This window comes from Rattus norvegicus, chromosome 7 (assembly GCF_021556685.1).
Source record: "Rattus norvegicus strain SHRSP/BbbUtx chromosome 7, alternate assembly SHRSP_T2T, whole genome shotgun sequence".
Classification (NCBI taxonomy): domain Eukaryota; kingdom Metazoa; phylum Chordata; class Mammalia; order Rodentia; family Muridae; genus Rattus; species Rattus norvegicus.
The window spans coordinates 10,205,085-10,231,027 of record NC_141540.1 but is presented as its reverse complement, the minus strand read 5'-3'; the positions used below and the strand labels follow the sequence as shown (position 1 = coordinate 10,231,027).

General features: G+C 35.3%; 1 protein-coding gene across 1 annotated transcript; it reads right to left on the bottom strand.

Annotated features, from left to right (window-relative positions):
• Nucleotides 1–11,611: 11,611 nt before the first annotated feature.
• Olr995 (olfactory receptor 995) lies at nt 11,612–12,547 on the bottom strand. The gene is given in 1 exon segment (NM_001000938.1): nt 11,612–12,547. A coding segment is annotated over 1 exon segment (936 nt).
• Nucleotides 12,548–25,943: the final 13,396 nt, after the last annotated feature.

Below are 25,943 nucleotides of genomic sequence, written 5' to 3'. Positions count from 1 at the left end.
ATACTCATTGCTACCTATGAGGTCAGAGTCCAGGGTCAGTCCATGTATATTCTTTAGGTAGTGGCTTAGTCCCTGGAAGCTCTAGTTGCTTGGCATTGTTGTTCATAAGGGGTCTCGAGCCCCTTCAAGCTCTTCCAGTTCTTTCTCTGATTCCTTCAATGGGGGTCCTATTCTCAGTTCAGTGGTTGGCTGCTGGCATTTGCCTCTGTATTTCCTGTATTCTGGTTGTGTCTCTCAGGAGAGATCTACATCTGGCTCCTGTCAGCCTGCACTTCCTGCTTCATCCATCTTGTCTAATTGGGTGGCTGTATATGTATGGGCCACATTTGGAGCAGGCTCTGAATGGGTGTTCCTTCTGAGTCTGTTTTAATATTTGCCTCTCTATTCCCTGTCAAGGAAATTCTTGTTCCCCATTTTAAAGGAGTGAAGCATTCACATTTTGATCATCTGTCTTGAGTTACATGTGTTCTAGGCATGTAGGGTAGTTCAAGCATTTGGGCTAATAGCAACTTATCAATGAGTGCATACCACGTGTCTTTTTCAGTGATTGGGTTACCACACTCAGGATATTATTTTCCATTTCCAAACATTTGCCTATGAATTTCATAAAGGCATTGTTTTGACAGCTGAGTAATATTCCATTGTTTAGATGTACCACATTTTCTGTATCCATTCTTCTGTTGAAGGGCATCTGGGTTCTTTCCAGCTTCTGGCTATTATAAATAAGGCTGCTAAGAACATAGTGAAGCACGTGTCTTTTTTATATGTTGGGGCATCTTGTGGGTATAGGTGGATCCTCATGTATTTCAATGTCCAATTTTCTGAGGTACCTCCAGCCTGATTTCCAGAATGGTTTTACCAGTCTGTAATCCCACCAACATTGGAGGAGTGTTCCTCTTTCTCCACATCCTCGCCAGCATTTTTTGTCACCCAAGTATTTGATCTTAGCTATTCTCACTGGTGTGAGGTGAAATCTCAGGGTTGTTTTGATTTGCATTTCCCTTATGACTAAAGAAGTTGAACATTTCTTTATGTGTTTCTCAGACATTCGGCATTCCTCATCTGTGAATTCTTTGTTTAGTTCTGAACCCCATTTTTAATAGGGTTATTTGTCTCCCTGCGGTCTAACTTCTTGAGTTCTTTGTATATTTTGGATATAAGCACTCAATCTGTTGTAGGATTGGTAAAGATCTTTTCCCAATCTGTTGGTTGCCGTTTTGACCTAACCAAAGTGTCCTTTGCCTTACAAAAACTTTGCAGTTTTATGAGATCCCATTTGTCGATTCTTGATCTTAGAGCATAAGCCATTGGTGTTTTGTTCAGGAAATTTTTTCCAGTGCCCATGTGTTCCAGATGCTGCCCTAGTTTTTCTTCTATTAGTTCGAGTGTATCTGGTTTGATGTGGAGGTCCTTGATCCACTTGGACTTAAACTTTGTACAGGGTGATAAGCATGGATCAATCTGTATTCTTCTACATGTTGACCTCCAGTTGAACCAGCACCATTTGCTGAAAATGCTATCTTTTTTTCCATTGGATGATTTTGGCTCCTTTGTCAAAAATCAGGTGCCCTTAGGTGTGTGGGTTTATTTCTGGGTCTTCTATTCTATTCCACTGGTCTATTTGTCTTTCTCTGTATTGGTACAGAGAAAACGATGCAGTTTTTATCACTATTGCTCTGTAATACTGCTGGAGTTCAGGGATCGTGATTCCCCCTGAAGTCCTTTTATTGTTGAGAATAGTTTTAGCTATCCTGGGTTTTTTGTTATTCCAGATGAATTTGCAAATTGTTCTGTCTAACTCTTTGAAGAATTGGATAGGTATTTTCATGGGGATTGCATTGAATCTGTTGATCACTTTTGGTAAAATGGCCATTTTTACTATATTAATCCTGCCAATCCATGAGCATGGGAGATCTTTCGATCTTCTGAGGTTTTCTTCAATTTCTTTCTTCAGAGTCTTGAAGTTCTTATTGTACAGATCTTTTACTTGCTTGGTTAAAGTCACTCCGAGGTACTTTATATTGTTTTGGTCTATTATGAAGGGTGTCATTTCCCTAATTTCTTTCTTCGCTTGTTTCTCTTTTGTGTAGAGGAAGGCTACTGATTTATTTGAGTTAATTTTATACTCAGCCACTTTGCTGAAGTTGTTTATCAGCTTTAGTAGTTCTCTGGTGGAACTTTTGGGATCACTTAAATATACTATCATATCCTCTGCAAATAGTGATATTTTGACTTCTTCTTTACCAATCTGTATCCCCTTGATTTCCTTTTGTTGTCTGATTGCTCTGGCTAGAACTTCAAGAACTATATTGAATAAGTAGGGAGAGAGTGGGCAGCCTTGTTTAGTCCCTGATTTTAGTGGGATTGCTTCAAGTTTCTCTCGATTTAGTTTACTGTTAGCAACTGGTTTGCTGTATATGGCTTTTACTATGTTTTGGTATGGACCTTGAATTCCTATTCTTTCCAGGACTTTTATCATGAAGGGGTGTTGAATTTTGTCAAATGCTTTCTCAGCATCTACTGAAATGATCATGTGGTTTTGTTCTTTCAGTTTGTTTATATAATGGATCACGTTGATGGTTTTCTGTATATTAAACCATCCCTGCATGCCTGGGATGAAGCCTACTTGATCATGTTGGATGATTGTTTTTATCTGCTCTTGGATTTGCTTTGCCAGTATTTTATTGAGTATTTTTAATTTGCAAGTATCTTATTGAGAACTTTGGCATCTATGTTTATAAAGGAATTTTATCTGTAACTCTTTTGTTAATTGGGGTTTTATATAATCTGGGGTTCATAGTAACTGTGATTTTGCAAAACAACATACAGAAAATGTGATAAGCATTGTCAATGACTCTTTGAAAGTTTGTGCCAAAACTATTCCTGAGATTTTTTGCTTGGTAGATTTTAAAGACTGGTTCTATTTCACTAGGGGTTGTAGGTCTGATTAAATTGCTTATCTGATCTTGATTTAATGCTGGTAACTGATATATTGATAAAATTATCCATCATTTTCCATTACATTTTTTAATTGGTTATTTTATTTATTTGTATTTCAAATATTTTCCCACTTCCCAGTCTCCCCTAAACAAACTCCCTTCAAATCCCCGCTCTTTGCCTCTCAGAGGCTATTCCTCCACCCACCTAACCATACCCACCTCACCCCTTTAGCATTGCTCTACACCGTCGCAACACCCTCCACAGGACCAAGGGCCTCCCCACCCACTGAAGTCAGATAAGGCTATCCTCTGCTACATATGTAAGTGGTGCCAAGTGTCCCTCCATGTATACCCTTTGGTTGTCGTTTTAGTCTCTGGGAGCTCTAGGGCATTCATTTAGTTGATCTTATTCTTCTTATGGGGTAGCAATCCCCTTCAGTTCCTACACTACATCCCCTAATTCTTCCACTGTTGTCCCTGGGCACAGTTAGTAGTTGGCTGAGTATCTGCATCTGTCTTAGTTGGGTGCTGGCAGAGCCTCTCAGATGACCACAATACTAGGCTCTGGCTAGTAGCACTTCTTGCCATCAAGAAGAGTGTCTGGGTTTGGTGTCTGCAGATGAGATGGATCACAAGGTGGAACAATCTCTGGATGGTCTTTTGTTCACTCTCTGCTCCATTTTTGTCACTGTTTTTTCTTTATACAGGAGCAATTCTGGGTTAAAGATTTTGGATATGGGGTTAGGGATTTAGCTTAGTGGCAGAGCACTTGATCAGTCCTTAGCTCCGGAAAAAAAAAGTTTTAGACTGTGGTTTGCCCAATCTGTCAACTAAGGCCCATGCCTATCTAATGGAGGTGGTCTCCTCAGGTCTCCTCTGTTGGGTATTTCAGCTAATGTCATTCCCAAAGGGTCTTGGAAGCCTCCTGCTTCCCTAGCATCTGGGACTTTCTACTGTTTACGCCAGTTCCATCACCCCCTACTGATACATATTTCTATTCATTCATGTGACCCTCTGAACTTCTCTCCTGTCTCTTTCTATACATGGTCCTGCCCTTTCTTTTCTCCCCTCTCTCTCTCGTCCTCTCAAGTCTGTCCCTTCTGCTACCTTCCATGATTATTTTTCCCCCTTTAAATAGTATTGAAGCATCCAAACTTTGGTCTTCCTTCCTGTTAAACATCATATGTTCTGTGAGTTATATCATAGGCGTTCTGTGTTTATGGCTTATATCCACTTATCAGTGAGTAAATACCATGTATGTCTGTTTGGGTCTAGGTTACCTAGATCAAGATATTTTCTAGTTCCATCCTTTTACATGCAAAATTCATGACATCATAATTTTTAATAGCTAAATCGCATTTCATTGTATAAATATACCACATTTTCTGGATCCTTTCTTCCATTGAAGTACATCTAGGTTGTTTCCAGCTTTGTCTATTATAAATAAAGCTGCTATGAATATAGTGGAGTGTGTTTCCTTGTTATAACGTGGTGTATCTTTGGTGTATGTGCCAAGGAGAGGTATAGCTGGGTCTTCAGGTAGAACTATTTCCATCTGTCTGAGGGACTGCCAGACTGATTTTCCAAGTGGTTATACCCGTTTAAGAGAAATGGAGGAGTGATATTTTGTCTCTACATTCTCCCCAGCATCTACTATTGCCTAAGTTTTCTAATCTTTAACATTCTGCTTGGTATGAAGTGGAATCTCAGGGACATTAAGATTTGCATTTTCCTGATGACTAAGGATGTTGAATATTTCTATAAGTGCTTCTAAGCCATTCAAGATTTGTCAGTTGAGAATTCTTTGTTTAGCTCTGTACTCCGTTTTTCTTTACTTTTTAAAAATTAGATATTATTTATTTACATTTCAAACATTACTCCCTTTCTCGTTTTCCAGTGTGTTACCCACCTATCCCAGAATCCTCCCTTCTACAAGGTTTTTTCCTGCTCCCCAACCTTCTACCCTTTCCACCTTCCACCCTGATATTTTCCTACACTGGGGGGTCCAGCCTTGGGAGGACAAAGGGCTTCTCTTCCCATTGTTGCCCAACAAGGCCATCCTCTGCTACATATGCAGCTGGAGCCATGGGTCTGTCCATGTATAGGCTTTGGGTAGTGATTTAGTCCCTGGGAGCTCTGGTTGATTAGTATTGTTGTTCTTATGTGGTTGCAAGTCCCTTACGGTCGGTCCTTCAATCCATTTCTCTAATTCTTCTAACAGAGGCCCCATTCTCATTTCAGTGGTTTTCTGCTAGCTTTCACCTCGGTATTTGTCATGCTCTGGCTGAACCTCTCAGTGGACACCTATATCAGGGCCTGAAAGCACACACCACTAGGCTTCATCAATATTGTCTACTTGTGGGGGATATATATATATATATATATATATATATATATATATATATATATATATATATATATATATATATATATATATATATATATATATATATTCTCCCAGGTGGAGCAGGCTCTGATTGGCCATTCCTCCAGTCTCTGCTCCAAACTTTGTCTCCATATCCCCACCTATGAGTACTTTTGATCCTCCTTTTACGGAGGACTGAAGCATCTGCTCTTTGGTCATCCTTCTTGTGCTTCATGGGGTCTGTGGAGTTTATCTTGGGTAATCCAAGATTTTGGGCTAATATCCACTAATTAGTGTGTGCATACCATGTGTGTTTTTGTGTTATTGGGTTACCTCACGCAGGATATTTTCTAGTTCCATCCATTTGCTTATGAATTTCATGATATCATTTTTTTTAAAACTCCATGACGTAGATGTACCATATTTCCTGTATCCAATCCTCTGCTAAAGGGCATCTGGATTCTGTCCATCTTCTGGATATTATAAATAAGGCTGCTATGAACATAATAGATCATTTGTCTTTGCAGTATGTTGGAACATAATTTGGGTATATGCCAAGGAGTGGTATAACTGGGCCCACGGGTAGTGCAATGTCCAATTTTCCAAGGAACCTCCAGACTGATTTCCAGAGTGGTTGTACCAGCTTAAAATCCCACCAAAGATGGAGGAATATTCCTCTTTTCCACATTGTCACCAGCATCTGTTGTCACCTGATTTTTTAGCTTAGCCATTCTGACTGTGTGTAATCTTAATGTTGTTTTGATATGTATTTCCCTGATGTATAAGGATGCTGAAAATTTATGTACTTCTTTCAATATTCCTCAACTGAGAATTCTTTGCTTAGCTCTGTACCTCATTTTAATAGGGTTATTTTGCTCTCTGGAGTCTAACTTCTTGAGTTCCTTTTGTATATTGGACATAGGATAAGTAAAATCTTTTCCCAATCTGTTGGTCACTGTTTTGCCCTAATGAGAGTGTCCTTTGTCTTATAGACGCTTTGCAGTTTTATGAGGTTTCATTTGTCAATTCTCTTTATTAGAGAATAAGCCATTGGTGTTCTGTTCAGGAAATTTTCCCTTAGTACCCATGTGTTCAAGGCTCTTCCCCATTTTTTCTTCCATTGGTTTGAGTGTATCTGGTTTTATATGAAGATCCTTGATCCACTTAAACTTAGGCTTTGGAGAGGGTGATAAGAATGGGTCACTCTGCATACTTCTACATGCTGACCTACTGTTGAAGCAGAACCATTTGATTAAAATTCTATCTTTTTCCACTGGATGATTTTAGCTTCTTTGTCAATGATCAAGTGAACATAGGTGTGGGGGTTCATTTCTGGATCTTCAATTCTATTCCCTTGATCTACTTTCCTGTCCCTGTACCAATACTATAGTTTTTATCAGGATTGATCTGAAATACCGCTTGAAGTTGGGGATCATGATTCTGCCAGCAGTTATTTTATTGTTAAGAAAAATTTTCACTATCTGCATTTTTATTCTATTCCAATTGAATTTGGAAATTGCTCTTTCAAACTCTAGGAAGAATTGACTTTCAATTTTGTTGGTGAGGATTGCATTGCATCTGTAGATTGCTTTCAGCAAAATGACCATTTTATTAATCCTGCCAAACCATGAGCATCAGAGGTCTTTCCATCTTCTGAGATCTTCTTCAATTTCTTTCTTCATACACTTGAAGTTCTTTTCATACTGATCTTTCACTTCCTTGGTTAGCATCACACCCAGGGATTTTATGTTATTTGGGAGTATTGTGAAGAGTGTAATTTCTCTAATTTCTTTCTCAGCCTGCTTATTTTTTGAATAGAGGAAGGCTACTGATATGTTTGAGTTATTAACCATCCACTTTGCTGAAATTGTTTATCAGGCTTAATAGTACTGTGGTGGAACTTTTGGGGTTACTTAAGTTTTGGGAGCAATGCCCTTAAAACCCTCCATTAGCGATGTTAATATAGTTAGAGTTAAGTATGACTGGGTTCACGAAAAATCCCCAGTCAGCTGCAGAAGACGAATACAAATATGTTGGTCAGGATATCCAGTGATATGACAAACTTGTGACCTTCCTGAGAAATACATCTGATGTCAGGATGCCCAGTGATGTGACAAACTTGTGACATTTCTGAGAAACCAACATTCTGTTGACATCAGCCAACCACAAGTGTACTGTGTCCTTGGCCTTCTTAAAAGTTTCCTACTTTCCCCCCTCCCTCTGTTAACCTTGCTATGGTATAAATTCAGCCTTGGGAAAAATAAATTTGTCGCCTTAATCATACTCTTGTCTTCGCGTTCTTCTTCGTGTCCCTTGTCACCCATTCTGTTTCGGGTACGCTCTGGGTCCCTTGTTGACTGTCCTGAAGGATGGGACACTTAAGTATACTATTGTATCATCTGCAAATAGTGATATTTTTACTTCTTCTTTTCTATTTTGGATAATGCCTCTGTGCCCTTTTGTTATTTTGGTTATCTATCTTGTAGATTATCTCAAAGAAACACCTTCTAGTTTTGCTGATTGTTTGTACAGTTGTCTTTGTTTCTACTTCATTGATTGTAACCTTGAGATTATTTCCTGTCATCTGTGCCTCTTGGGTGTATGTTCTTTTTGTTCTATAGCTTTGCAATGTGCTGTTAAGCTGCTAGAGTAAGATCTCTCCAATTGCTTTATGAAGGCCCTCAGAGCTATGATATCATTGTTTTCCATAAATTTGACTGTGTTTTGCTTCCATTTTTGTTCAATTCTAGAAAGTCTTTAATTTCTTTATTTATTCCCTGACCAAGTTATCACTGAGTATAAGGTCATCTTGTTTTCTTTTTTGTTGTTACCCACATTGTTTTGGAGTTTTCCTTCTAGTATCCTCTATAGGGCTGGATTAGTAGAAAGATTTTGGTTCAATTTTATTTTGCCATGGAATATCCTGGTTTACCCATCTGTGGAGATTGAGAGTTTTGCTAAGTTTAGTTGCCTGGGATGCCAATTGTGTTTGATTAGATTCTGTATATCTGTCCACGGTCTTGTGGCTTTTAGTTTCTTAGTTGAGAAGTCTACTATAATTCTTGTATGTTTGCCATTATATTACACAGCCTTTTTCCCTTACAGACTTTAATATTCTTTCTTTGTTCTGTACATTTAAAACTATCATTATTATGTGACAAGAGCATTTTCTCTTCTGGTACAATCTATTTTTTATGTAGGCTTCTTGTACATTTATGGACTTCCTTCTTTTTATATTAGTGTCTTTTCTTCTATAATTTTGTTGAAGATGCTTGTTGAACTGGGAACCTTCATTCTCTTCTATTTTTATTGTTCTTAAGTTAGGTCTCTTCATTTTGTCCTGAGTCTCCTGCATGTTTTGGGTTAAGGACTCTTTTACACATTTTTTTGACTGAAGTGTCCATGTTTTCTGTGTTATATTCTATGCCTGACTTTCTTTCTTCTATCTCTTGTACTCTGTTGGTGATGCTTGCATTTGTATCTCCTGATCTCTTTACTAAGTTGTCCATGTCCAAGGTTGCCAACATTTGTGATTTCTTTATTGTTTCTATTTCCATTTATAGGTTGTAGAATATTTCATTCAATTCCTTCATCTACTTGATTATATTTTCCTCTATTTCTCTATGGAATTCATTTGTTTCTTCTTTAAGGAATTCTAACTGTTCACCTGCGTTTCCCCGTATTTTCTTAAGGGAGTTATTTGTATCTTCTTTAAAGGCCTCTATCATCTACATGAGATTGGATTTCAGACAAGAATATTGATTTTTAAGTCACATCAGGGTACCCAGGGCTTGGTGTGGTGAGAAAACTGGGTTATGATAGTGACTAATTGCATTGTTTTATCGTTTACGTTCTTCAGCATGCCTCTTACCATCTAGTTATCTTTGTTTTTAACTGGCTTGAGTGTATCTGACTGAAGCAGGCCTCCTTGGATGCAGGTGGAGCTCTGTGACCTGGTTTAGAGCACGCATCCTGAGAGGCAGGCAGTGCTGTCTCCGGTTAGGGGATTTCTTGTGTGTTTGGTTAGAACAGTCTTCTTTTGTCCCTGGTTAGAGAAGACCTCTTGTGTTCCTGGTTAGGGGAAACTCCTAGAGACTGTCAGGTTTTGGGTTCCAGGGGCAGGATATGCCACAGTTGCAGATGGAAATACATACTGGAAGAACTGTGGGATTCATAGAGGGTAAAATAGATTCTACAGATGTTCAGCTCTGTGGGGGTTCTAGCTGTCATAGGTATTGGAGCTGGTGTCTCACATGTGTCGGTGGTTACAGCAGACTTCCTGGGAGACAGGCAGGATATCAACTGTGAAAGTGGAGCTGCTCAACCCTGGGTGGGTGTACAGAACAAAAGAACAATGGGACTCAGGCAGAGAGGATAGCTCCCATGTATCTGGTTTGAGATTATCTGTTCCTTACACCTTCTTGAGTAAGATTAATTTCTTCAGGTTAAAGTGCCTTCTCTATAACCAGATACATACATACATACTGCTTGAGTTTGCTCTCATCAAATGGGATACATTTCTTTCTCCATCTGTCATGATTGCATTTTTATCCACTGTAGTAATCTGGGCTTGTGTCTTTTATATTTTAAAGTTTATAGAATATCTATCTAGCCCTCCTGGCTCTTAGAGTATCCATTAAAAGTCAGATTTATTCTAATAGTCCTAATTTTATGTTACTTGGTCTTTTTTTCTTGCATGTTTTATATTCTCTACTTGTTCTTGATATTTTGTGTTTTGATTATTTGGTTCTATGAGGATTTCCTTTCCTTACCCAGTACATTTAGTCTTCTGTATGATTTTTGTACTCTGATAGGCCAGTGAATTTTCTATATTTTTTTTGAAAATGTTTCCTGTGCCTTTGACTTAGGTTATTTAAACTTCCTCTATCCATACTTGATCTTTTCAGAGATTAACAGTTTTCTTGGATTTGGACTGGACTTGGACTTTGAATTTTTCATTTAAATGATTTCACATTTTCTTCAACAAAGGAATCCAATCTATCTATGTATGACTTAAATTCTCTTTCTCATTTCCTGTATTCTGAGGTGAGGTTTGCCTCTGAGGCTCTAATTTTTCACTTCCATTTTTACCTCAGTTTGAGTATTTTATTGATTCTATTTTCACTTTCATTCCATGAATTTGTTTCTTATTTCATTCTATGTTTGTTGTTTCATGGCTTTTATTAATGGATTTTTATCATGTTCTATTTATGAATTTCTAACATATATTTAAGCCTATTTGCAGTTCTTGTTTTGTTTTTCAGCTAAACTGCAATTTTTAGGTCCTATGCTAGTAAAGTTGCTGCTCTCTATTGATGCCATATTATACTGGCTGTTTTTGACTGTGTTTTTATGGTGGCATGTAGGAATCTGTGTTTAGGCTGATTATAATTTTAGGTGCTGATATATGGTTGTGTTTGTTGTGAGTGTTTCTGTTGTCCTCCCTTAGAAGAATAGAGTGGCTATGAATTACCTAGTAGGGAATGCATTTAAGATTCCACCAGATGTGGCCACTGCATGTCCTTGGGAGAATGTATTTCTAGGAATTATGAGCTAACATTTAGGGATGTAAATGAGAAAGAGATGAGGGGTGACCACAAGAAGGAAGAAAACAGTGCTAACTTTGCATACATTTATGTAAAATTTTTATGTTTTGAATGAATTTTTATGATTTTAGTTTTCTATTCATTTTATCAATAAATGCCAAATATCTTGGGTTTTAACTGCAACAAATAACTGTCCCAAGAAAAATTGCATGAAAATTTTGTTAATGAATAGAACTTAAATCAGTTTCTTGTTAACTTAAATGATTTATGGAGGTTTGAACTTGGTACTGATTGTGAAGGTCTTCCTAGAATGTTTAAGAGAACAAATATTAATACGATCATTCATAACCATCATGAAGCATAGAAAGTCACTTAAGAATTGTCGTCTGTTCACTAAGTGGCAAATGAATATTTAATGAATAATGAATACTATTATAGGTACATAAAACTTCCATGCTCTTTTGAATAGTTAAAATGCAAAATAAAAAGGCACACACAAAAGTATGGAAAAGATGGTAGAAAACCACAATCCATTGTGCTCTCAGGGCTACAGTCAGACAACAATTTCAGGTTGACTGAAAGACTAAACATATTCAAAAAATTTGCTTTTAATAGAGATTGATGAAGTCATATTCATAGTATGCAAGTTTAAGGGGAAAGTGAATATAAAAAGCTTTAAAAACAAGGATATAGAATGTTACTATAATAAATCTTCAGATTTCACAATCATTCACCCTACTCTAGGTAGTATTCTTTGTTTTTTACACCTTTGAGAGGAATGCAATTTTTTTAACTGAGTAATTGAAAGCTTGCTTTACTTGCTTGTTTCTCAGTGCATAAATGAAGGGATTCAACATTGGTGAAATTGATATGATAATAAGTGAAATCCCTTTATTGACAGCTGCATCATTCTTGGATGAAGGTTTGATATAAATGAAGATGCAGCTACCATAAGTAATAGAAACTACAATCATGTGGGAAGAACAAGTAGAAAAGGCCTTTTTCTTTTGCTTGGCAGAGGGAAATCTCAGAATGGTTTTGATGATATAAACATATGAAAGGACAACACACACAAAGGTGATTATGAATGTCAACACAGCACCAACTATCAGCATCTGTTCTAACAACCATGTGTCTGAACAAGAGATTTTCAAGAGAGGAGCTGCATCACAACAAAAATGATCAACAATATCTGAGTCACAGAATTCCAGGCACAAACCTAGACTAATTGGTGGGAGAATGATGATCAGTGCTACTACCCAACAGAAGAAGATGAAGTTCTTGCAGACTCTGCTATTCATGATGGTCATGTAGTGCAGAGGTTTACAGATGGCCACATAGCGATCAAAGGACATGATAGCTAGAAGAAAAAATTCTGTAACTGCAAAGAGATCTATAAACGACAGTTGACTGACACAAGCAATATAGGTAATGGACTTGTCCCCAGATGATATACTATATAGAAATCTGGGAATACAAGCAGTTGTGAGTGAAATTTCTAAGAAGGAAAAGTTTTTGAGGAAAATGTACATAGGTGTTTTAAGGCGAGGGTCAATCAGAGTGAGGGTGATGATCGTTAGGTTGCCAGATAAACTTAACATGTAAGAAAGCAGCAGAAAGATGAAAAGCAGAATTTGCAACTGAATGTCATCTGTCAGACCCAGTAAGATGAAGGTTGTTACTGTTCGGTTTCTCATTCTTGATTATTGTCTCTTGTTCAATCTGGCTGAAAAATAAAAAAAAAAGATTTTATAAAACCTCAGGCACTAATTTTGAAACAAGTAACTTGAGTGTCATTTCTGTATTAACATTAATGAAGAAGCAAGTACATATTACAAGCTTATGTTTGAACATTTCTTTGTGTCATATAATAGCATATATTTGAATCACATACTTCATACTGCTATTATTATGTGCCTACAGTCTAGTTATAATTGATAAAAGTTTAATACATAATTATATAAACATCATTCCACAAAAATGTCCCTTTAAATTTATTGCTTTTGTTGCAATATTCTGTCTTCCCCTAACTTCCTGTCTGAGAAAATATTTTAGGAAACAACAGTTAAAATGAATGGTCTCCTCTCTCTAGATAATCTTAACAATATATTCATATTTAATATTAGTTATTGACTGATATATACTAATAATGAACTTCTAATATAGTTCCTATGTTTAAAATATTTGTATTGTGATTTATTAAATATTCATTTAGATCACAGGGTTTAATGACACATCATCCTGGCAATTGACAGGAAGAGATAGATAAATCTCTTGAGTTAGAGGTCATCCTAGTCTACATAATTAGTTACAAGACAAGTATGACTATAATGACAGACCCCGACATGAGATTACCTCACAAAATAATTTATTTGTTTGTGTTGTAGCTCATAGGTTTTTGCCAGATTGATTTAATTTCCATACATATTAACATTTTCTATACGTGATAATTAGTGTTGATTTTATTTTCCACTGAATGTCACAACAGGATGTCTATGTAGTATCATTTTGTGAGGCCTAAGACAGGCTCCTACAAAAATTGCTTTCCCCACTTTTGAGTGAAAGTGTGAAACAAAATCACTAGATTATTTGATTTTCTTGATGAAAACCCTAGTACCCTCCAACATGTTGCAAATTTATACTTCTCTGGACATTGACAATGTTTTCCTTGGTTTTTACCAGAAGTTGCAGTAAAAGTATATTTTTATATCAAAATTCTAAAGTAAAGTAAGCACATTCATTAATAGTATATTTCCTTTCTGTCTTCATTCCATTGTGGTAATTTTGATTCAGGTAATTATGAGTATGCCTACAGAAAGAGTCATGTTCTTCCCATGTTGTTTTGGGTCAACCTTGTTTTCATAAACACATAAAGAGGCTAATCCCTTTCTTAAGTTTCCGTTTACTTTCCCCTTTAACATTCTATCTATTTAATATTGTCTCTGCTTTTCAATTTTCCACTTATACACAAAATCATTTGACTCTAGTATCATTTAAACATTTGTGGCCAAAGTCTTCACTCTTGGGTTCACTAATTAAGCTCAACTCATTTTTTTTATTCTCATACTCTGCATTGATCTGTTTATATGTAAAGCTTTGATCTGTTTAACCTCATGAAAGGCTTTGTAGTTAAGTTCCATATCTCATATTTTTCTGAATTTCATACCATTTTCTCATTCTGCTTCATGGATATGTTTCTTCATATAATCACTGCGATTGGTGTAATTTCTTTTCAAGAGTTTTCCTTTTCTGATTCCTAGAAGGTTTTTTATTTTTGAATGAGGTAGCATAAAGTAAGGAAATTTATTTTTTATTACTTTTAAGGGAAGCATATGGTCTAATTTTTCAGCTTCACAGTTGATCGTATTTAATGACCTCTAAATCGTTTTTATAGTGTCTGAATTTGAAATTTACTTTTTCTATCTGAATGTCTTTGAAAATTTTCCTTAATTCATTCATCGTATGTTATAACCAAGTACAAAATTAAAATAAAATGTTTTGTATATTTCTTATTCGTCTTTTAATAATAGTCACCATGAAGATGTACTGTGCTTTAAACATCTATTTTAAATATATTTTAATTTTTCAAATTATGAAAGTATGTTTCTACCTTCCCTTTCATCCCTCCTAATTCTATTATGCATCCTTTTTCTCTCTCTCAAATTCATGGCTTTTCCTTTTGAAAATTATTGTTAAATATTTGTGTACATAGTTCTAAAGACTATATAAAACAAGATTAGTTTGTATAACATTGCATATATATGTATATATATATATATATTACATATACATATATATATATAGGATTTCAGAGCTAGAAAATTTGTATAGGACAACCTAATGCAGGGTCTGTTTTCTGGAGAAGACTATCTCTTGAAGTTTGCCATTCTTTAGTTCTCCTTTTGATGAAGGAAAGCAAGTAATCATCCTACTTAGCTACAACACCAAGGAATAATAACAATGAGAAGCATGTCATGGTAAATCTAATAGTACAATAGTGAAATCAATCAACAGCTCTCTAATTGCACTTAAGTACTACTTGACAAAATAAAAGTCATGCCAGATTCTGTAAACCTAACCAGTTACCTAGGGCTAGTCATGGATCCTGGAGGAGAACATATCACCTCTAATTTACTGAGCTAACACAATTACTAACTATACTGTAAATATTTATTCTTATGCACACCAATAAGTGTAGATCTTATCCCTTATCTTCTCTATGCAACAGAAAAAAGTGCATTAAAGGAAATCATAGCCAAACAAAATTCAGAAGTGTGGAACCCAGACCTATTGGTAATATTTATAACATTCTTATTCCCTAAAGCTTAGAGACTATTGTGCAAGAGATAGTAGAGAGATTATGAAAGCCAGAGAAGCAGTATGTTAGCTGTGAGAAAATTTCTAGAAATGTCAGAGGATCTACAATGGTGAAATCTTATGAAAGTGTGTATTTAAGCAATGCACAAACAACACCCACACCAAAAACCATGCTAACACAAGAGGGGAAAGTTCTGAGGTCTCAACCCTAGATAATGTGTTTTTACGTTTTTTGTTTTGTTTTGTTTTATGACTAGAGATGCTGTACAATAATATATGATTGCACTGGCCACCCGTATCTTTTTTCACATGTATATGTGCATATATTTTGCCCATTTCAAAATTGAATGTTTTGCTATTGAGGTGAATTCTTAAAATATTTTACATATTAGTTACACTGAGTGATGTTTAGTGGCAAATATTTTCTCCCTATCTGTGGATTGTTTTCTCACTATAAGTGTTTTTCTTTGATATACAGAAAAAATTAAGTTTGTGCCATATCTTCTGTCTACTTTTCTTGTTTTCTTCTGGTTATTTTGGCTTTTTTTGGGGGGGTTACATTTAAGTCTCTTATTTATCAAAAGTGAATGACAATTAGAATTAAAAATAAAATTACTGTTTCAGGCCTGAAATTACCACCAATACCAGTAAAATGTACCCCATACCCTGTACCCCATTTCCACACTGCAACTTTACCTGCTTTCCTGGAAATTGGCTAGACACAGAGACACCGGGTAAGCTCTCTCCTAGCCATTGGACTCCATTTTATACCCCATAACCAAGCTTAATTTCCTTTACATCAGCTAATACTGGGGACCCCTGAGGCAAAGGTAGCATTCAAAACCTAAAGGGCTCAGAGATCAGAAAATCTAAGTGGAAACACTCTACTGCATCTGAAGCCTATCTAATCACCATAACTACAGTCCTATCAGTCCAGTAGACAAAGAAGTCCCAGAAAACAAGTGAAAAATCTCTGCAACCACCTATATAACAAAGAAAAACTCATAAACATCAAACTCTAATAACCATAAAGGCCATATGTCTAAAAGGCCAGCATAAAAACAAAATCAAAAACAGTAGCACCAGAATTTGTCTATCCTACCACAACAATCTCTTATAATCTTAATATGGCTAAAACAGAGTAAAATGACCTTAAATCCAATCTTATGACAATTAAGTAGGCTTTAATGAGGAAAAGAATAAACTCCTTAAAGAAATATAAGAAAATATAATCAATTATTTGAATGAAATAAATAAAACAGTTCAGGACCTGAAATGTAAATAGAAACAATAAAAAAATGAACTGAGGTATTCCTCGATGTTTAATAACTAGGTAAAAGAACAGGAGCTACAAACATGACTGTCACTAACAGAATACCAGAAATAGAAGAGATAATCTGAGGAACAAAGGATATAATAGAAGAAATTGAAGAAAATGTTATATCTAAAATGTTCCTGACCAAAAATCCCAAAGCATTCAGGAAGTCTGAGTCAACATGAAAATATAAAGCTTAAGAATAATGGGGGTATAAGAAGAAGATTTCCAGTTCAAAGGTCCAGAAAATATTTTTAACAAATCTATACAAGAAAAACTTCCCAACCTAAAGAAAGAACTACCTATAAACATAAAATAAGATTATCGAACATCAAATAAATTTGACTTGTATAGAGATTATTTCCACTACATAATAACTAAACAATAAATATATATAAAGAAAATTAAAAGTTTCAAGGGAAAGGGGGCAAGTAATATGTAAAGGCAGGCCTATTTGAATTATACTCTATGTCTCAGAAGGCTCTAAAACCCAGAAAGACCTGGGCAGATACCTTGCAGATCCCAGGATATCACAGATATCAACGCATAACTCTATACACAGCAAATATTTCAATTATTGTAGATTGAGAAAACAACATATTCTGTGACAAAACAAAATTTAAGCAATATCTATCCATAGATCCAACACTATAGAAGATACTGAAAAGAAATTTCCACCTCAAGGAGGCCAACTACATCCAAGAAAACACAGGAAATAAATAATTCTGCATAGGAAAAAAAACCAAATAAGGAAGCACGCACGCTCGCGCACGCGCACACACACGCACACACACACACACACACAAACAAATACATGATACCAGTACTAACATCAAAATAATGGAATTAATACACCTTTATGGAAGAGGTGGAGGGAGATGGGATAGGGAGCTTAACAAAGTAAAGCAGTCATTAAAATTCTCACAACAAAAAATTGCCCAGGACAAGATGGTTTTAGTGCAGAATTCTACCAGACTTTCCAAGAAGAACTAATCCCAACATTCTCCAAATAATTTTTAAAAAATAGAAACAGAAAAAACATTGCCAAATTAAGTACATGAGGACACAGTCACACTGATACCTGAACTCCACGAAGATAGTACAAAGAAATAGAATTTCAGACCAATCTCCCTAATGAACACTAATACAAAAATATTCAATAAAATCCTCACAAACTTGATAAAATACTCACCAAATTCAAAGATATATGAAAATCATCATCCACCATGATTAAGTAGGCTTTATACAAGAGTTGCGTGGATACAACATATGAAAATCTATCAATGTATTCCACCATATGAATAAACTAAAAGAGAAAAACATTGCATGATCATCTCATTAGGTGATGAAAATTCCTTTGTTAAAATCCAACATCACTTCATGTAAAAGTCTTAGAGAGATCAGAGATACAAGGTGCATAGCTAAACAAACAAAAGGCAATATACAGTAAGCCAACATTCAACATGAATTTAAATGATGAGAAATTGAAAGCAATTCCATTAAAATTATGAGCTATCCATTCTTTGTGGATCTACTCAATATAGTACTTGAAGTTATAGCAATATCAATAAGAGGACTAAAAGTTCAATGGGATACATATTGGAAAAGAAGAGGTTAAAGTATCACTATTTGAAGATGCTACAACAATATACATATGTGGCCACCATAATTATAACAGACATTTCCCACAACTGATAAACACTTATAGTAAAACAGCTGGATATAAAGTAAACTCAAGAAATCAATAGCTTTCCTTCATAAAAATGATATCCAGCCTTAGAAAGAAATTAGGGAAACAGCACAATAGCCACAAGGAATACAAAATATCTCTGTGTAACTCTAATCAAGCAAGTGAAAGCCCTATGTGACAAGAATTTTAAGTCTTTGAAGAAAGAAATTGAAAAAGCTATCAGAAGATGAAAGCTCTCCCATGAGTATGGATTGGTAAGAGTAACAATGAAAAGGACCATCTTAACAAGAACAATCTACACATTCAATGCAATTCCCATAATTCCAGCACAATTCTTTTTACTTTTTCTTTTTTCTTCTTTTATTGAATATTTTCTTTAAATGTCAAACCTCTTTCCAGTTTCCCTTCTGGCAACCCACGATACCATCCACCCTTCACCTGCTTCTGTGAGGGTGCTCCTCTTCCTATCCATCCTTCCATTCCCTCCCTTCTCCATGCCCTGGCATTCCCCTACACTGGGGCATTGAGCCTTCACAGGACCAAGGGCCTCTCTTCACATTAATGTGCAAAAAGACATTCTCTGCTCTATATGCAGTTGGAGCTATTGGTTGCTCTGTGAGTGCTCTTTCTGTTGGTGATTTAGCCCTAGCAACTCTGGGGCGTTGAGTTGGTTGGTATGGTTGTTCTTCCTATGGGTTTCAAACCACTTCATCTCCTTCAGTTATTTCTCTAACTCCTCCATTGGGGACCCCATTCTCAGTTCAATGGTTGGCTGTGAGCATTCACCTCTGTATTTGTCAGGCTCTGGCAGAACCTCTCAGGTGACAGCTATATCAGGCTCCTATCAGCATGCACTTCCTGGCTCCCACAATTGCTTCTAGGTCTGGTGATTGTATATGGGATAGATCCCCAGGTGGGATAGTCTTTGGGTGGCCTTTCTTTCAGTCTCTGCTCCACATTTTGTCTGTGTTTCCTCCTGTGAGTATTTTGTTCTTCCTTCTAAGGAGTGAAACATCCACCCTTTGGTCTTTCTTCCTGAACTTCATGTGGTCTGTAAATTGTATCTTGGGTATTTCAAGCTTTTGAGCTAATATCCACTTTCTACTTATCAGTGAGTGCATATCATGTGTGTTCTTTTGTAATTAGGTTACCTTATTCAGGATGATATTTTCTAGTTCCATCCATTTGCCTAAGAATTTCGTAAAGTCATGGTTTTAATAGATAAGTCATGCTCCATTCTCTAAATGTACCATGTTTTTTGTATCTATTCGTCTGTTGAAGGACATCAGGGTTCTTTCCAGCTTCTGGCTATTATAAATTTGTCTGCTATGTGTCCTTGATATAGGTTGGGAAATCTTTTGGATATATGCCCAGGAGCGGTATAGCTGTGTCCTTGGGTACTATGTACAATTTTAGGAGAAACCGCAGACTGAGTCTTTACAGCCTTTGAAAGAAAAAAACTCAGTTCCATGTGAAACAAACAAAAGACCAAGGATTTCTAAAACAATCCTGTTCAATTAAAGATCTTCTGGAGGTATCACTTATACTTGCTTTCAAGCTGTACTACAGAGTAATAGTAATAAAAAAGAGCATGATATGAACATAAAATAGGCATATTGATCAATAGAATCATATTGAATTCCTAGAAGTAAACCCACAAAATTTTGAAGACTTTATTTTTAACAAAGAAGGCAAAATTCTACAATGGGCAAAAGAAGAATCTTCAAGAAAGCTACTATGATATGGAACAAGAGGAACACTCTTCCATTACTGGTGGGAGTGCAAACTTATAGTACTTGTACAAGTACTTTGGAAATCAATTTTGAGATTTATCTTAAAATTGGAAATATTTCTACCTCAAGACCCAGCTATGCCACTCCTGAACATATACCTTAAAGATTCTTCACCACACCACACAGATATTTGCTATGTTCGTAGTAGCTTTATTCATAATAGCCACAAACTGGAAATAACATAGATGTCCTTCAATGGAAAAATGGATAAAGAAAATGTGGTACACTTGCAAAATGGTATCCTACTCAGGCATTTATAACAAAAATGTCACAAAATTTGCAGGCAAATGAATGGAAATAAAAAAGGCTATCCTGAATGAGGTAACTCAGAACTATAAACACATGGTATGTACTCATAAGTGATATTAGTCATAAACTTCAGAATAACTATGCTATCATCTATAGACCAAAAGAAGCCAAGTAATAAAGGATTTCCAATGGGTGATGCTTGAATCTCTTTGAGAAGGGGAAAAGAATAGACATAGGGAGTGGATAGAGGAAGAGAGATGGGAAGTGGTGTGGGGAGTGGAAAAGGAGGGATCAAATACAGGAAGGAGAGGGTATAGGAAAAGTGAGCTTGACTTCGTGGGGGTTCATTTCAGGGTTAAGCCAGGGTAATAGAAACTACCAGGAATCTATGAGGTTAACTCTAGTTAGGATTTCTAACAAATAGTAATATGGAGCGAGATATGGCCATCTGCTAGAAACAGAATTGTCTTCCAAAAGAGGGATGGCTATACCAACCCAGTCACAAAGCCTTAAACCTATCAATTCTCCTGCCAACACAATATGCAAGAGTAAAGGTGTATCAAAAATTTAGGTAATGGCTAACCCAAACAATGGCTGACCCATCTTGAGAACAATGCCATAGGAGAATGCTCACTTCCAGCACTATTAATGATATTCTGTCTTTCCAGAAAAGCACCTATGATAATTGTAGCCTAAGAGAATCCACACAGCAACTGAGAGAAACAAACAAGCTGATGCAGAAACCCACACCTAAATATTAGGCAATGTTCAGAGAATCTTGTGATAGAGGGGGATGAAGGATTGAAGAATACAGAGAAGTCAAGAACACCACTAGAAATCATATAAATTCAACTAACCTAGGCTGATACATGCCAACAGAGATTTAACAGTCAACCAGAGAGCATGCATGACACATGTTTATCAGTTGTGAAGCTGCATCTTCATATGGAACACCTGACAGCAGGATCTGTATCTGACTGTTGCCCAAATTTGGATCCCTTTCTTCTAATTGTGCTGTCATGTCCAGCCATAAGAGGAGATGAGCCTAATCCTATTGCAATTTGATATGCCAAAATGGGCTGATATACATAGGAGGCCTCCCTTTTTCTGATCCTTTTCTAAGTATAATGGGAGGACAGGAGGATTGCAGGGATGTGAGGTGAGAAGGAAAGACTGGAAGGAGAGGAGGTAGAAGAAGCTACAATAAGGATGTTTAGTTAATACTCAAAAAAATAATGACAGTCATATTAAAATTATCTTTATTAGGCAATTAAAAATTTGATGTTTCATAAAAAAAATCAATTGAACAAAAATTACTATGTGGTCTCAACTCCTCACATCTAGCTAAATTTTCTCTATCATAAAGATATTGAAAATTGCAACTTAATTTATTCTTGTGTTTTCCTCATTGATTATTAGAATAATGTCATTTCTTCAATATATTATTAAAACTGGCCAAATTTCTTCATTATGTAAGCTGTATAGAATTTTATTTAGCATAGATGTCTCATTTTAATTCACCTATTAATGGGCACTTAGTTTTACATATTGGATAGTGTTAATGATGGTGAAATGAACATGGGCATACAGAAATGTCTTAAATATCAATATAATTTTGAGTATGTATTTCCATGGATCTAGAAAGTGTTATATAAAAGTTTGTGGAATTAATGTAGAAGTGAGCATAACACTTGATTTACATTCAGAAATCAAATCATTAGAAATGGCTTCTAAGAATTTACTTTCTACGTGAAACAAATAGCAAAAATCTATTGATGTGTTTATAAGCTCTTTAATATAGTAATTGTTCTGACTCTACAATTTTTATCTATTGACTGATATCTAATAAAAGAATATATTTCCTGTGCTTTTTTAATCCCTAGAAATTTTCTATAAGATTTATATTCCTATTAATTTATTTTACCTCAGCTTCTTCAACAGTGTCTAGTTTATGGAATTATCATGTCATTGATTGGGATATTTCTTCATGAATATTTACTGGATAGTAAGTGCAATATCTCAGATTATTTTCTCCATTTGTGTTCTGCTTCCTTCTGCTCTTCTTCCTTTGCTCCATAACTTCTCCTAATATTTACAATAATGCATGAGGCCAGTAACCAATGGCGATTTTGCATGCTATGTTTATGTTCTTGTGATGCTGATAAAAGATGAGTAATTGTTGTACCTCTAATAATGTTCTATCTCAATCCCCAAACCTGCTAGTCAAGAGGAGGAGACAGGGATCTGAAAATTGAGGCCTTTATCAAGAGGAAACTATATGAATTTCTCAAGACATTTTTTCAATTGCTTTCACTCTTTTATAAATGCAATCAGAAATACTTTGTCTTAGGTCCAAGTATAATTAACCTTTTCAAATAAATTATGAGAAAAATTAGTCTATTAATTCTTTTTGTAAATAACAAATTCTATTTTCCCTACTTCAAGCTTGAAAAGGACTTCTTATAAAAATTAGTTTCAGCACAATTGGCAATTTTATTTCTTATGAAATACACCCTGGAAGAAATATATATTTTTTTAAAGTTGGTGGATTAAGGGATATTACAAGTGAAGACTTTAGATTATCAAACACAGACAAATACCTATTGAGTAAGAATTTCTACACAAGAAAAGAAACAATTAAAGTGCAGAAGAAATAACTAGCTGATAATGAGATGGGCTTCAATAGGATTGAGCTAGAATCCTGTTAGACAAGATCATTAGGGAATGTAAAACAAATATGAAAATTCTGACCTTAGCCTTTCATGTTGCATCTTAACTTACAGCAATATTACAGATTTGAAAACCATATTTATTGTCTAATGAGAAATATCTTTTTCCTTTTGAACCTGAATATGAAAAATGAGTGTTCTGATCAATCAATTCAGTTTAGATATTCTTTCAATGTTGATGATTTCAAGCTTACTTGACCTTAGTAGGCATGAGTAACAATATCACAAATACTTTGGAGATTTCATGAAGGATAGCACAATTTATGTTTGTATACAAAGTGTCATTATAGGTCACTTCGGTTTGCCTCTAAATTTATCTTGTCTCTGATGGTACTTATAAATATATTAGAGGATTTTCTGGGAAATCTGTGATGGTATTGTTACAGATTAAATAATTAGGACAGGTAAAGTGAACAAGACATGACCATATTCTTCTGGACCATGCATATATAATTTATTTCCAATGAATCCTATTCTTTCATTCTTAATTTTTGTAGAGAATAAAATGATATGATAATATATATTTCCTTGTTTAACAATGTTGATCTTCAATTTTTCTACCTCTGAATTTTAAAGGAGAAGTGTGAGTACCATAGAGGCTAAGAAAACAGAATGTTAGATGGGGACAGAAACAAAGTAATCAAACTAAAGCATACTTACTCTTCTGGAAGGCAATCATGACTTTAGTTGATCTATAATCTTGGTTTTCCCAAAGGTAAAACTGAAAATATGACCAAATGTGTGTACAAAACTTAGGAAGATATACATAGCTGTAGAGAATTATTTTGCAGAAAATACTATTTTTAGTTAACAGGGTCACATGAAAGACTCTATTCTAATCTAAACTCAGTAACTAACTTATTACAACTTAAAAGTGAAATAAAGACATGTAAAAGATTTTCAGAATTTTTTTAGGTAATTTCCAACTTCTCTGGACAAAAATAATTTTAAATTGTGAAGAAAAGTTGTTGTTTTATTATGCCAATCTTTTATGTGTATATAGATGATAAAGACGATTGTCCTCTGTGACCAAACACAAACAATTTTAATTAATGGAAAAGTCATTAATTTTTGGCAGAATATCAAACAGCAGCAAACTTGTAATTTGTGTTGGGATTTATATCCATGGGGACAGTAAGAGGCAACAGTTTTATTAGAACATTCTAAGAACAAATCAATAATTGAATGACAAAAAACAATTCAGAATTTTCAAAAAAATCTGCTTAATTTATCTTCTAGGCAGTAAAAGATAATAAAGTTATATATATATATATATATATGTTTTGATTCTTAAAGTATAAATATATTAAAAGGCAGTTAGAGTCTAAGTGTAAATACCTTTCAACATTAAAAGTATATAATTGTATCACACTTTATATTAAAATACCCTCCTTATTGGGACATTTCCCTTTACCTTTCCTTCTTCCTGATTGCTATACAAAACAAAAAGAGATGAACATTGGAAAAATATCTGTACAGACTAGGGAGTTTGATTTGGGTAGAAAGAAAGAGATATGCAATGGCAAAGGGCGGTAGTAATCAAATTGCATTATATATTTTTTTCAAAGAATAAATTTAATTGATTAAAGGAAATATCTAAGTTACACATAATCTTGATAAAACTTCCGCTGTCAGTGTCACTTTTTTCAACCCAAGGAAACAGATAGGAGGAAGAGTTCAGGAAAACTGCTCAAATAAATTTAAGAAATTATTTTTGAAATCTTAGAAATAAGAAAGAAAGCCAAGCAAATGACTTTATAAAATTACTGTTCAACAAGATATCTGGAAAATATTGAAATTTACATAAAATATGTGTGTGCTTAATTTTGCTTTTTGCCTAGTGTATAGAATGTATGACCTACATATAATCTAAAATTGAAAATATAATTACTACAAAGGTGCAGTTAGTTAAGTTATTTTATATGTTAGTAAATTATGTAATAGATATATGATCATATAGCATATGTACCCTGAATTATTCTTTGAGGCAACTTTGCTACCTGGTGTAACTGATAAATTAATTGAGCAAAATACTCTGCTTTTTAAATTTTTTTATTGGATATTTTCTTTATTTACATTTCAAATTGTATTCACTTTCCCAGTTTCCCTTCAGGAAAAAAACCCATCACATCTCTCCACCGCCTGTTGCCATGAGGGTACTCCTACACCTAGCTACCCATGCACCCCATCTTACCTACCTGCCATGTTATTCCCCTACACTGGGACGTAGAGTCTTCATAGGACCAAGGGCCTCTCCTCCCACTTTTGCCCAGCCAGGCTATCTGCTGCTACATATGCAGCAGGTGCCATCAGTTTCTTCAGGTGTACTATTTAGTTGGTGTTTTAGTCCCTGGGAGTTCTGAGATATCTGGTTGGTTGATATTGTTGCTCTTCTTATGGGGTTGCAAACCTGACTAGCTACCTTAGTTCTTTCTCAAACTTCACCATTGGGGACCCTGTCTCAGTCCAATGGTTGGCTTTGAGCATCTGCCTCTGTATTTGTCAAGCTCTAGCAAAGGCTCTCAAGAGACATCTATATCAGTTTCCTGTCACCATGTACCTCTTGGCACCCTCAGTAGTGACTGGGTTTGGTGAATGCATGTGGGATGGAACCTGATGTGTGGCTGTCTCTGGATGGCCTTTCCTTCAGTCTCTGCTTCACACTGTGTCTCCTTATTTCCACCTGTTAATATTTTGTTCTCCCTTCTATGTACTGAAGCATCTATACTTTTGTCTTTCTTCTCCTTGAGGTTCATGTAGACTCTAAATTTTATCTTGGGCATTCCTACCTTTTGTGCTAATATCCACTTATCAATGAGTACATACCATTTGTGTTCCATGATTTTTCCATTGACAAGTATAGAGTGTCCTTCTCTGACTTTTTTGATAACTTTTAATTGAAAGTTGATTTAATTCAATATTAGAATGTCTACTCCAGCTTGTTTCTTGTCACCATTTGCTTGGTAAAATTTATTACAGCCTGTTATTCTGAGGTAGTTT